At 38.7% G+C, this 13,525-nt stretch overlaps 1 protein-coding gene across 8 annotated transcripts in view; it reads left to right on the top strand.

Moving 5' to 3' along the window:
* The window catches only part of SLC4A7 (solute carrier family 4 member 7), a 111,328-nt gene that overhangs the window by 84,551 nt on the left and 13,252 nt on the right, over positions 1-13,525 (top strand). For all 8 annotated transcript variants that reach the window (XM_074345378.1, XM_074345379.1, XM_074345376.1 and 5 more), the window contains 7 exons: positions 293-398; positions 2,747-2,908; positions 3,303-3,416; positions 5,814-5,975; positions 6,153-6,404; positions 10,067-10,135; positions 11,493-11,666. In XM_074345378.1, the coding sequence (XP_074201479.1) occupies positions 293-398; positions 2,747-2,908; positions 3,303-3,416; positions 5,814-5,975; positions 6,153-6,404; positions 10,067-10,135; positions 11,493-11,666 (1,039 nt within the window). The remainder of the gene's footprint in view (positions 1-292; positions 399-2,746; positions 2,909-3,302; positions 3,417-5,813; positions 5,976-6,152; positions 6,405-10,066; positions 10,136-11,492; positions 11,667-13,525) is intronic.

A 13,525-nucleotide genomic window follows, 5' to 3' on the forward strand; every position in this document is an offset into this window, starting at 1 on the left:
GTGGTGGTGTCTTCTCCGATTTTTTTTTTTTTAAAAGTACTCCCCCAAGGGATATATTTAACCAGCTTCGTTAAGTAAAACATTTTATCGATGTTTCTGTTAGTTTTGTTTTATTTATAGAAGCCAGACTTTATTCCATTCCATTGTTTTCTGCTGTGTTTTCACTTTTTAGCCTCCATGCTTTGCAAAGTGGAACATAAGTTAGAAGCTACCACACTGTGTGATGGATTTAATAAAGTATAAACATTTTAATGCAGAATTGTTAAAACTTTATCCAATTCTCATTTCTCAGATGTGTCTGTGTGGAGCCTTCTAACCCTGGCAATGAAACTCTGAAGGTGTGGGAGGAGAGGAACATCACTGCACGCGACATTCCCTGGGGGAACCTCACCGTCTCTGTGAGTACAGAGGAAGGGGAGGGGCAGGCAGTCGTCTACTTCTCTGGCTTTTCTGGAGCAAACCTACATTTCCTTCCTGATGGATGGATATAGTATGTTTTCAGAATACGGTGTTGTGTGGACCAGACAGGAGCTACCACATGTTTGTTTACTGTGTACTAAAATGTATAGGCTGAAAAGAGTGAAGCTGGTAAGGAGATCAAGATGGACTATATTTGACTTCCAAGATGTAATTATTAAAGAGATGCAAATACGCTTCTGGTTTCTTTCTTTCTTTCTTTCTTTCTTTCTTTCTTTCTTTCTTTCTTTCTTTCTTTCTTTCTTTCTTTCTTTCTTTCTTTTCTTTCTTTTCTTTCTTTTCTTTCTTTTCTTTCTTTCTTTCTTTCTTTCGTCAGGGGAGGTAATTAGATTTGTTTATTTTTAGAGGAGGTCCACGGGAATTGAACCCAGGACCTCATGCATGCTAAGCATGTGCTCTACCACTTGAGTTGTACCCTCCCCTCCTCGGCTTTTGATTTCTAATTCCACTTAGATTGACAAGTTCGGAGGCCTGTGGTTGCAGGTACTGGAGTTGACAGTTCCCTCTTGTCCTGCCCTCTGTTTCCCGGCCCGTCTGCTCCGTGACCCGCTCACTTGGAAGATCGTGAATGCTTAGATTGAACCTGTTTACCTCCTAGAGACTAGTCTGACTTAAGCCCTGAAGGAAAGAAAGGAAAAAGGAAAAACAGACAACGAGCACCTGCTGTGTGCCGAGCACTGTTACATAGATATTTTTGTTTCCCTTTGGGAAGTGTCCTCCTGGCCCTAGATACCTGTTTTGGACACTTCCCAGGTTGAGATTTAGAAGTAAAGATGCCCAGTGATGCTGGCAGTATCAGTTAAAACCAAGTCCCCCGAGCTTCTCTGGTGCTTTTTGTATCGTCTCAGTAATCGTAGGTCATTCTTTTCTCTCCCAGGGTGACAGTTAACTCCTAAATATAAAATTGGAGGGGTAGCATCTGAAATTTTAATGATAATTTACGCCTGCGCTATCCAGGGAAGTCGTTGCCGGCCATGTGTGTCTATTTAACTGTAACTAAACAAAGTTAATTAAAAGTTCGGTTTCTCGGTTGCACTAGCCACGCCCCCAGTGTTCAGCCCCCTCTGGTGACGAAGCTGGGCGGCTGCACCGGGCAGCGCAGGTGCAGGACGTTTCATCGCCGCGGACGGCCCTGGGGCAGTGCAGGTTTAAGGCACTGTGTGTCGGTGATCTCAGCTTACAGTAACGCGTCACTGTTTTATATTGAAAAACTCATTTTTTGTTATGGAAGAGGTGGAGTTCATAGGGATGCTCAAGTGAAAGTGATTGTTAAAAAAAAAAAGCTCATCTCATGAAGAACAGGATGTCTTAGTAATATTTTATACAGATCTGTTCAGTATGTTTTCTTGATACCGTACATCAGGGTCATGTTAGGTTTTTGTGTAGCTGTAGTTGATATTTCCACAATGCGTGTTGTAAAGTGTAGGATTTCTAGTCTCAGCATATAGAGATTGAGAGTAATGGAAACTGACTCTTTTTCTTCTACTGGACCTGAGTTGTTCTGCTTTTAAAATGAATCTCATTAGAATATATAAAAAAGGACTTTAGTTGCACGTGCCTTTGTTAATCTCTGGTTTCCTTTCAGTTATTTGTCCCCCTAAAGGAAAATCAAGGCAATATATTTCTATAATTGCATTATATTATGCTGTATTATTGATTTTATTATTGATTTTGTTAGTGGAAATACTATTTCAGTGGTCACGTTACTGCTCACAGTCCCCATGCTTTAATCTCTTTAAAAAGTCAGAAAAAAAGTCAGAAAAGCCAAATGCAGTTTCTTATTACTGATTTGAATGTAGTGTGATAACCATCTCTCATTCAGGATTGTAAAAAGGCAGAGTCTGTCTTTTTCTGTCTGTTGCTTTTGTTTTAAGCAGCTTGTTCAGAAGTAAAGGAAAGACAGTAAAATTGTTGACCAAGAATGCGAACCAATTATTTGGGACTTAATCCTGAATATTTCTCTGAAGGAAATAAAGAGTTGAAGGAAAGACGTACATGATGTAGTAACTTGAAAAATACTGTATCTCAGTTCAGTGTTTAAGATGCACATATTTCTCAAACCGTGACCTCTCTGAACTCAGGATGGGTCTTAAAATTGATGGTGTGTTAACGTTGACCGGGGAGTGTTTTTCTTCTAAGTGAAACATAAAACAGTGGTGTGTCTCATGACCGGTAGCATCTTAAGAGTCAGTGAAGTTCCTTGTAAGTTACCGACTGTCTGAGAATCCCCTTCAGCCCCCGTTCTTCTGTTTTTTCCCCTTTTTTTCAGGAGTGTAAAACCTTTCACGGTACATTCGTAGGGTCAGCTTGCAGTCTCCACGGACCTTATATTCCAGACGTGCTGTTCTGGTGTGTCATCTTATTTTTCACAACATTTTTTCTGTCTTCATTCCTCAAGCAATTTAAGACCAAGCGCTATTTTCCTACCAAGGTAACCGGGGTGTAATTTTCAAGTTCTGGTCATAGTCATGTTTTTCATTTTCATTTCCTTGCTTTATTTCAAAACAAGAAGATACTGTTTGAGGTTAGTGCTTTGTGTCAAGTAGCTATAAAGAAATTATTCATAGTGCAAAATGGGTGTTACACGTCCGTGCTAACAGTAGGAAGACGGCAGTATCACGAGAGATGGGAGGGTAGTTGTGAAATGTGTTTTCTTATCTTTCGCAAAGAACACTAATTATAAGCGTATTTCACTGATACATTATTACTAATGAAAACCCTCATTCATGCTTTCTAGTGGCCTGTGTTAATCTGTGAAAGGTATTAGTCATTTAGAAAGGACACAGTGTCTCTGTGTTTATGCTAACACAATCCCTTTAATGTAGGTGCGATCGACAATCAGTGACTTTGCTGTGTTTCTCACCATAGTCATCATGGTTGCAATTGACTACCTTGTAGGAGTTCCATCTCCTAAACTTCATGTTCCAGAGAAATTCGAGGTAAGGACGGAGACACTCGGCTGTTTATTACTTGGGGATATTGAACTACTTTAAAGTGAGACTGCCTCTTAAGTAGTTCTTTCTAAAATACACGTAGTCTCTCTGAGGAGCTGATGTTTTGAAAAGAAAAATTGTATGTATGTCTCACGTGTAAATAATTTCTGGAAGGTTGGTGTATCTGGCAGTAATTGGAAAGCTTTGTGTAACATTTTCCAGCAGAAACAAGAGAAAATCAAATTATTTCCAAAAGAAAAATGATACTTAATTTGCGCATCCATGAACATTTTGATTTCATTAGACTATAGTTCTTTTGTATACAATATACCATGTGCATAATATACCATCTGATAATTATTTTCCCTTCTAAGTTGGAGATGGTAGCTCTTAAATAGTTACTGGATATTTTTAATAGTCAGGTATTGTGTCTCTGCTTATATTTACATTTAACAGATCTTATGACTTCTTTTGGAACCAGAAGATTTAAAGGGGATTCAAAATAAGGAATATAATAAAGATAGATTTAGTCTTTTCTCTCTCACTGGCATTAAAAAATAACATTATTTTAAAAACCAGTAGCCTCCAAAGTAGAGTACATGGGTGGAAAATGAGCCACTGAAAATTATTTAGATCTATTTATATTTTTACTTAAAAATAAAAAAACTTAAGCTTTACAATATTTACTGTATGGCTTTTACTATCTGGGTAATCATTAGTAACATAACACATAAATAAGTATGGAGCCATTGGGTATATATTTTTTTTGCTGCTAAGAGAATATAATAAAAAAAAAAAAGCTTGGAGACCTTGTTTAAAAGCATAGATATTGAGCCACTAAAGATTTTAGGCCATTAAGACGTGACTGTATCAAAGTCATTCTATTTTTACCAAGTCTTACAAATAGGTGAATTACATTGATGTGCAATATAAATTACATTGATGTGGTTTCCTGTAACCCTGGTCCCATTTCTTTATTCTGGTTTCTAAATGTGTTCTTGTTCGTTTATTTATCTAGCTTTCAAGTGGCAAACTGATTTCAAGGGGCAGAAAGTACACTTGGGAACAGGAATTAAGGAGAAGTTAAGAATACACGCATTGCATGGATAAAACCCTTTTATTCATGTGCAGTATTACTTATGAAGCAGTTTAATGTATGTGAGTGTGGCAATAGTGTACTTACCTGACTCTGAAAACAGTAAACTTCCCTTTTGTATTGGCACATGATTTCATGAAGAAAAAAGACTTAATATGACATGTATGACTGCTTGCATGTCAGCATATCCAGGATCCTCCAAGGATGCTAAACTCTCTTGTGATCTTTTAAGCTGTTTTATTATAAAACAGATTTTATGTTACAGCATTGAACTGTATTAGTATCTGATGAAGTGCCAGGTCTTTGGCAAGTCAGTGGTTTGGAAAAGTAGCATACTAGGGCGCGCTTCTGAGTTCACTGACCCGCCAAGATCACTAGTCTGTGGGCTCCATAAAGCAGTTTAGTTTAGGAGTTGATCTGGCAGGTCAATTGATTTCACTTTGTATGAAATAGGTAGAATCACGTTGAAATGACACTCTGTTTCACTTCTCTGTTCTGCCTGACACACCTCCCCAGATACAATGCCTTTAAACAACAACCCTTTTATGCTCATTATTCTGACAGTTGGGATGAGGTTTAGCTGGGCAGGGGTCTGGTCTCTTGGTTTGGGATCTCTGATGTGGCTGCAGTCTTTGTTGCCTCGACGGGTCAGTGGGGGCCCATTCACGTGTCTGGGATGTCAGTCCAGGGGCCAGTTGCCTGCCATCCCTGTCTCAGCACGATGTATCTCTTCCTCAGGAAAAGCTCATCCAGGCTCCCACAGGGTTTCCAGGGGGATAAGGAGCAGCAGCAAGGTCCCTTGAGGTCAGGACTCAGAAATCACACAGTAACAAGTACTCTTTTAATGTTCCGACTACCTGGTTTTTGCTGTAAAACTCCTATATATCCTATTTCCTCCCCTGCCTCTTCGGAGCAGTCCCTCAGAGCGATCTGAGAGGCTGTCCTCCCGGGCTGAGGCCTCAGAGGTGTCCGCCGAATAAAACGTAACTCTCAAAAAAAAAAAAAAATCACAGTGTCACTTAGGCCTTGTTCTCTGGTTAAACCATAAGGTTATCCAGGTTCACGGGAGGGAAGTAGACTCCACCTCCAGACGGAAGGATGGCTAAGACGCATGGACGAGGGACGGAAGAATTCCCCTGACCGCTTCGCAGATGGTTCACAATGTATCCCAAGGCTTAATCCAGCTCTCCCCGATCCCTTGGCGTTTCTTGGAGCAGACCCCGTCTGTGCTGCGGACATTCTGTGCAGTAGGAGGAGGAGCCTTTCCCTTTCTTTCTTTTAACCTTTTGATTTTTTTTTTTAAACAGCCTACTGATCCCAATAGGGGCTGGATCATAAGCCCGTTGGGAGAGAACCCTTGGTGGACCTTGTTAATAGCTGCTATTCCCGCCCTGCTTTGTACCATTCTCATCTTTATGGATCAGCAAATCACAGCTGTAATCATCAACAGAAAGGAGCACAAATTGAAGGTAACTTAACATTTGTGTCTCAAGTATTGTGATTTCTTCAAGTTGGAGGTGTTTTCATAGTTACAACGTAACAGATGTGCAGTGAAACTTAATTTCTTCTCTTTATACGTAGCATAGACTTTGAACCTAAAAGAACGATGTAGACTGACGAACTTTCATGTCGATTTCCGCTTTCAGAAAGGAGCCGGCTACCACCTTGATTTGCTCATGGTTGGCGTGATGCTGGGAGTGTGCTCTGTCATGGGACTTCCGTGGTTTGTGGCTGCAACGGTCTTGTCGATAAGTCACGTCAACAGCTTAAAAGTTGAATCTGAATGTTCTGCTCCAGGGGAACAACCCAAGTTTTTGGGGATTCGCGAGCAGCGGGTTACAGGGCTGATGATTTTTATTCTAATGGGCCTGTCTGTGTTCATGACTTCAGTACTCAAGGTAAAACGTCTTTATTGCAACGCTTTTAAATCTTTTTTTTTGTCATAAAATTTATGCTTGGCTGTATGAAAATGAAACTTTTAAAAATCTAAAATTTGTTTCATTTCCTAGAATTTACTTGGAAAATATTATTTTGAAACGGTGGTTAGTATAGCAGGGATTTCGGTGTTAGAGTGTCTCCTTTTTAAAAATAATGGAAGGGACAGCATTAAAGACTGTAGAGTTTGGAAAGAGTTAATCCATGGCTTAGTTATCATCTAAAAGAGGAATATACCCGGAGGGTTGTATCAGCATATTAGAGGAAGCAGTATTGAAATATGGATGAAACAGTTATTTGACCAAAATGTAAAAAAATAATATTGCTGTTCATTGAATTCATTCATTCTTCCTGACAAACTAAATGAAACATAAGTACTGGCACTCATTAGAAAAACAAAACCAGCTAATGTTATAAATGAAGCATGTAAGAAATTATACTTTATGTTAAACATCTTTTGGTCACAACTGATTTTTACTGTACAATTCCTGCTGAATCTTGTGATTAAAAAAAAAGCCCAAACACTAACCATAGCAAACGCAGCTGAGTATCTAATGTGAAATTTTCTATGCATCTTGAAAGAGCTCAACTCTTTTTTTTTTTCTTGGTTTATTAGTTGTTTTTGTCGTAAAGAAAATTATTAAGCAAAAAGTTGTAAACCATTTATAAATTAGAGTACAAACGTGGAGTATGTATGTTTCTGTTATACATTAATTTAAAAAATTGTACTTAGTTCTCAAATTCTTTGGTCTCTTTTCGTGGAACTAATTATTTGACCAAATACTCATTGAGTACTTTATTAACTACTGGGGAAACAATAATAAATAGAACACATTAGTGTCTACTTTGAAGAGCTTGACAGTCTGACTGGTGAAGCTAACAGGCAAATGGATGGGCAGTGACTGCTCAGTGGGGAGCATGTTGCCAGAAGTGCCTGGGACCAGAGGGGAAATGTTTCGTGTAGTCTTACGGGGATGCTGTCCCTTACTGACGAGGGTTGCCCTTTAACATTTTTAAGCGGTCTTTACATTTTTAAAGTATTAGTTGCATACGGGTAGAAAAATTCAGGTAGCCTATCAAGCAAGCCCTAAAATGCAAAGTTGGTCTTGTTTCTCTCATTTTTCAAACACAACTCTCCAGAGGTTAGCTTTTGTTTTTTACTTCTTTGTTTTTGAGGTTATTTCAGTACTTAACACCATTACAGTTCTACATACTTTTATAATTTTCTTTTTCACTTTAGTATCTTTAGACTGAGTCTCTTTACCTGAGACAGCGATTCTTCAGGTCTAGTCCAAGCACTCGGGCTGGGGGGTGTCCCTGTCGCTCTGTCCGGGGTCTGCTGGATCTTTCCTCTTCCGGCTATATAACTGTGTGAGGCTGACTCGTCTCCCTGTGCTTTGGCAGAACAGCGCATTGCAGCAGATTGAAGGCAGATGCAGATGTGAGAATTCAGTTGTCTTCTGTTAAGCCCCCACGAAAGGGGTTTACAGAAATACAGAACTGCGCTCATTTCACTTAACTTCATGTTCTTTGGAAATGATAGTTCTCCAATAAAAATAGGTTCTTTATATTAACTTGTAATGGGTTTTTTATTTGAAATAAATTTAAAAATAACTTTAAAATTTTTCTTTAAATTTCGAATATGGTGTATAGCTCTTTTCCACATACCTGTCTACCTAGCTCTCTATATATCGATATGTATCTATGTCTATATCTATATATAGAATCCACATAAGTATTTGGGGGACAAGTCCTCAGTACATTTTTGGAGTATAAAGGAGTCCTGAGACCAAAAAGCTTGAGAGCCTCTGACCTAAGGTTATGTCTTTCATGAGGATTTAGCCCAACATCCCAGTCTCCCTTTCATCACCTGCCTTTTACTGGCTGTGTTTTCAGTTTTATTATTATCATAAAGGTTACCAGCACCTACATGTGGTGCTTTTTCTGTGAGTTAAATTATAAACATGTAAACCCTCTGGGAACGCAGAATCAGTGTTAGGATGCTGCAGATACTCGCTGAGGACTCAGCGGGGTGAGATCAGCTGGCGTGGAGGCAGAAATACACCTTCGTTCCCTAGGCTCCCGCTGTGTGAAGAACCGAGCCTCAAGATCCAATAAGGTTCCTTAATACCTACTTAAGAAAAGTGCATATACTTTTTTCTCGTATTTCTCTTGTACTGCTAAAGGAATTCCTTGAGTAACTTACTCGTGCGTGGTACTGTAATTAGTAAACTTTCAGAGTTCTTACGTGTTTCAACATCATCCTCACATTTGATGGATGGTCGGATACCCATTTCAATGTTCAAATTTGTTCTCCTTTGAGTCTCAAAGTCACTGTTGCCTAGAGAATCAGCGGTCTTGTAATAAGAGGTCTGCTGTCTGTTTGGCTTTTGTATCTTCAGAGGCATTTGTTTTTCCTTTCTAGAAGCCACCAAAATGTGCTTTCTACTCCTGCTGTTTTGAAATTTCACAAGGGTATTTAGGTAGTCAGGGACTTTGAATTTACGCTGCTTGTCTCCCTGCGGGTCATGTGTGCCTTCACCTGCGGGCATGTTCTTCAGTCATTTATTTCGTCTTCTCTATTTTCTCTTAGATATTTGTTCAGCTTCAGTTAGACGGACGTTAGTCCTGCTGGATGTGTTGCGTTTCTCTCCTTTACTCTTTCTCGCTGTCAGTCTCGCCCATTTTCCTTATTGTTATATTGATCTCGTTAGTCTTACCAAAATCATTTTAACAAAATTCTTTTTAATTATTTGGGTTACTATATCTTTAATTTCAGGGAGGGTTTTTTTTTTTTTCATTCTGATTTTTCATCTTTCCTAGTATTCTGAAGTTGCTTTATGGCTAAAATATTTTCTTGAGATTCCCTGAAGGATATTTATTAGATTTTTGACATGTTTACTTCCCTTCCAAGGCCCTCAGTAAGGACATACTAGGTTGTTTAGCAGAGTGAGTGTGACTGATTCTCCTGTGTGGCTGTTATGTCTTTTTCCTTCGAGCTCCCTCCCTTGGGGGAGAGCTGATGGTGGCGTGTGAGTCAGCGAATGGGCCCTGTAGCTAGCTTTTCTGTGGAATGCCTGGGAACAGTAGGCAGTTTAGGGTCCCCTAACTGCCAGAGTAATAAGGACTTCCCTTTGGGGACAGTGTTTAATTATTACACGTATTCAGTAAGTGGTGCCCTGTAGTGCTCACTGCGGGGATCGTGACACTAATAACAGCGGACACTTTCTGAGTGGTCGATACATACCGTGTGCTTTTCTGAGTCTTCCATGCATTTGACATTTTTTAATCTTCAAGGCAATCTGATACTGAAACTGAAGCACAGAGAGGTTAAAGCTTAGTAGGAGGGTAACTGGGTTTTTAAACCAGACAGTCTGATTGTAGCGCCCAGGCTCTTAACCACTGGACAGATGCCCTTCTGAGGAAGGAACAATGTAGAAGATGAATGATTTTCAAGGAGGTTGTTGTTCACTAGTATGTTTCTTATTTATAGAAAAGTTTGGTCTCTTCATTGAGAGATCTTGTACCTCTGTCTCCATAGGCACTCTGACCAAGTTTTTATGTATTTTTTACTATGAAATTGTTTTAGTAGCATGGATTCTAACTGCGGTCATTTTACCTACAGTTTATTCCAATGCCTGTTCTGTACGGCGTTTTCCTTTATATGGGCGTTTCCTCATTAAAAGGAATCCAGGCAAGTCTTAAATATTTAATGATTTTGCAGGAAAACTTTAATATTTTATATTTGCAAAGATTGTTTTTGTATTGATTTATTCTGTACTCACGTATTTTGGGGGCAGGTGAACTATGACTTCAGATCCACATTTTTAAAGTAATTATTGCTTACTGCACACCCCTCCCCCCCCGAGAATGAGATCATGACCTGATATGTCCTTACCTATTTTTAATTGAAGCTACTGAAAGGTAACTATTAATAAAGACTAGTATAGTGAGAGGGAGGATCAAAAGGTTTGGAACGGACACAAATGACACGTTTGTGACACGTTAGAACAGCAATTTCAGTTGCTTAAAAAGAAAACGTACATAAACTCGTTTTCTGTAACAATGGTACTACCGGCCGTTTGGTGCAACACAGTTTAAAAAGTCTAGTGCGGAAATGACTTTCTGTGATCCTCCAAACAACCTTGGGAAACAGGAAAGGAGGAAATACTGATTTTGTTCATCATGAAACAAACAAAAACTAAGTTTTTAACCAAGTAAGCAATGGAGCCAGACTAGTATCCAGTGTCTTAACTAATCTGGTTTGTATTATTTATAGTGTTTCTTGGGAAACAGCCTGATAGGACTTATGAAGACTTCTCCAAATCCAGCCTTAAGGGCGGCTCCTCCGGCGGAGCAGGGGCCCCATGCCCGCCTCCAGGCAGAAGCGTGTTGTGTCCAGTTGCCAGCTAGTGGCGGCGAGGCCTCTCAGAGGCAACGTCTTTATTTTTTAAATGCCACAGTTCAGGGTCTGCTCTCCACTGGCCAAGAAATGATCTCATTAACTCACTTGATTATTTAACAACAATTCTGTGAGGTACTGAGGGCCGATCTTACGCCACATATAAATGACGAAATTAAAGCTCAAAAAGACTAAGAAATGGACTCATAGTTTTCCTTTTCAACGGGTGAAAAATTGATCATTGTTACCTCAGGTTATTGTCATAAATTTGTAATGTTAGATTTAGAAAGAACCTTAGGAGAGTGTTACTCTTTTATTTTACACAGTAGAAAACAAGTTAAAAGGGATTAAATGATTTGTGCGTTTGGTTATAGCGGAGAAATTTATCTAAATATTTTAATCCCCCAGATCAAAGCACTTTGACTTTTTTCTGATGAATGAATTAGTCATTCAAATGGTTGTCTTGATTTTTTTTTTTCCCTCCTTGGATCAAGATGTTGTATGCTGAAACATTATCCTGTGCTGTCATAACATAGTTACAGGTTAAATCACAGAAACCTACAGTAGAATATAATTTCTTTTCCTAAGTAGCAGAATTCAGGTCTTCGTTAAAAAACTTTTCTTGTTTTGTTTTACACTCAAAACATAGTTTTTTGACCGTATAAAACTGTTTGGGATGCCTGCTAAGCACCAGCCCGATTTGATATACCTCCGCTACGTGCCTCTGTGGAAGGTCCACGTCTTCACAGTCATGCAGCTCACCTGCCTGGTCCTCCTGTGGGTGATAAAGGCTTCAGCTGCCGCAGTGGTTTTTCCTATGATGGTAAGGTGTTTTTTGTTTTGTTTTTTTCTTGTTTTCAGACTTTCATTTTGGTGTGTTTTGATAGTAATTATCTTACTAATGTTTCTAATTGACTTTGAGAAAAGGAATAGCCCATTTTAAGTGCCTCAGGTGTTTTGAAATGTGAGTCAGCCCTTTCTGGCTATGAAACCAATCATTCTGAGAATTGCTTGTCATTTTCTAAATTTTGGTTTGTTTTGATGTTTAGTCCTTGGACTATAGAATGCTGTTTTGTATTTTTACACAACTCCAGCATTTAGGATATCTGTGGAACAAATATGATAGTCAAATGTAAAAAGGAAAGCAACCAGAACAAATGGTTCTTTAATAGGGTATTTCAGTCCATCTTTTTCATAAACGAATAGATCTAGAAGGTAAAACGTAATAAAGATTGTAGGTGATATTAGTAAGAGTCAATGTAATTCATTAAGTTACCACATTACAAAATTGCATTTTGCAAATAGGGACTGTTTGTCCTTTTATAAATATTATATAAAACTTGGTTATGTACATGGCCACAAACAAAATCTTTAAAAATTGAAAAGCTGTGAATTTATATAGGTAATATTCCCTGATCACAAATAAATTAAATTACATACGAATACTGAAAAGTCACTAAAAAATCTTGCATGCAGAAATTAAATTCTGAAATAAGCCTTGGGTGGAAAATTGAATTAAAAAAAACATTGTGGAGGAATTGAAATGAATAACTTCTAATCTATGAGCAGAGAAGTTATGCTCAGAGGAAAATGTATACCCTTCATTGCCCTCATTCAAGAAGACTTCAAATAAATGTAACCAAATTGCTTATTTGTAAAGCTAAATAATGGATAAACTCCTAAGTGAAGAAGAAGATGGGAGAGCAGAATATACAAGGCTAAGAAAGAGAAAAGATGTCTAACCACAGCTATGGGAGAGGGTCATGGGTTTTAAAGTGGTACGTGAATCTACAGCGATGAATATGAACACCTAGAGGAGAGGTCAACAAACTTGTATGTAAAGGGTCATATAGTAAATATTTTTGGCTTTGTAGGCCTCCAGAACATCACACAGGTGCATATATACAGCAAGAGAGAGGGTTTTCACAATTTTTTATTGATAGAATTCAAAAAATAATTGTACAGGGTTTTCCATTTTTTAATGGAAGACTACGAATGGAAGGTTTTCGTTTGGGATAATGTGTCACCTAATTGGAGTTCTCAGCTCGTGTCCCTATCATCCGATCAGCTCTGAAAGTTCATCTGTAAAGGCTGTTCTTAGCTCACAAGCCACACGGGCAAGTGGCGGAGCGGACCTAGTGCAGGGGCTCGTGGTTCGCCCGCCCCTGACGTGGAGAAGAAAGCCCCCTGCTTATGACTGTTCTTCGACGTGACCTGGCAGTCCCAACTGTAAGACAGGAGTAATATAGTGATTGCTGTAAAGAGGAGCTAACATTTTTGTCAATAATGTGACTGTATAACTGTGAACCCGAATCGCTCAAAAAAGCCTAAAAGCTCTTAACAGAATTAATAAGAATTTTGTTAGGATGGCCGGGTACAAGAAAATGTGGGAATTAGTGAAAAGGCTCTAGCTTAGTAATAATTCTAAAAATGGAAATGGAAAAAATCATATTCATAGTAGTGACCAAACACTATAAAATAGTTAAGAATAAATTTAAAAGGAGAAACCTATTTAAAGAAAAAAAAAAGAGCTTTATAATAGTATTTGTGTTAGTTTCTTAGGGCTGCTGTAACAAAGTGTCACAAACTCATTTGCTTGAAGCAGCAGAAATTTGTGTCACACTTCTGGAGGCCAGATGTCAGAAATCAACATGTGGACAGGACCCTGCTCCCTCCGAGCCC

The sequence above is a fragment of the Camelus bactrianus genome, chromosome 17 (genome assembly GCF_048773025.1).
Source record: "Camelus bactrianus isolate YW-2024 breed Bactrian camel chromosome 17, ASM4877302v1, whole genome shotgun sequence".
NCBI lineage: Eukaryota > Metazoa > Chordata > Mammalia > Artiodactyla > Camelidae > Camelus > Camelus bactrianus.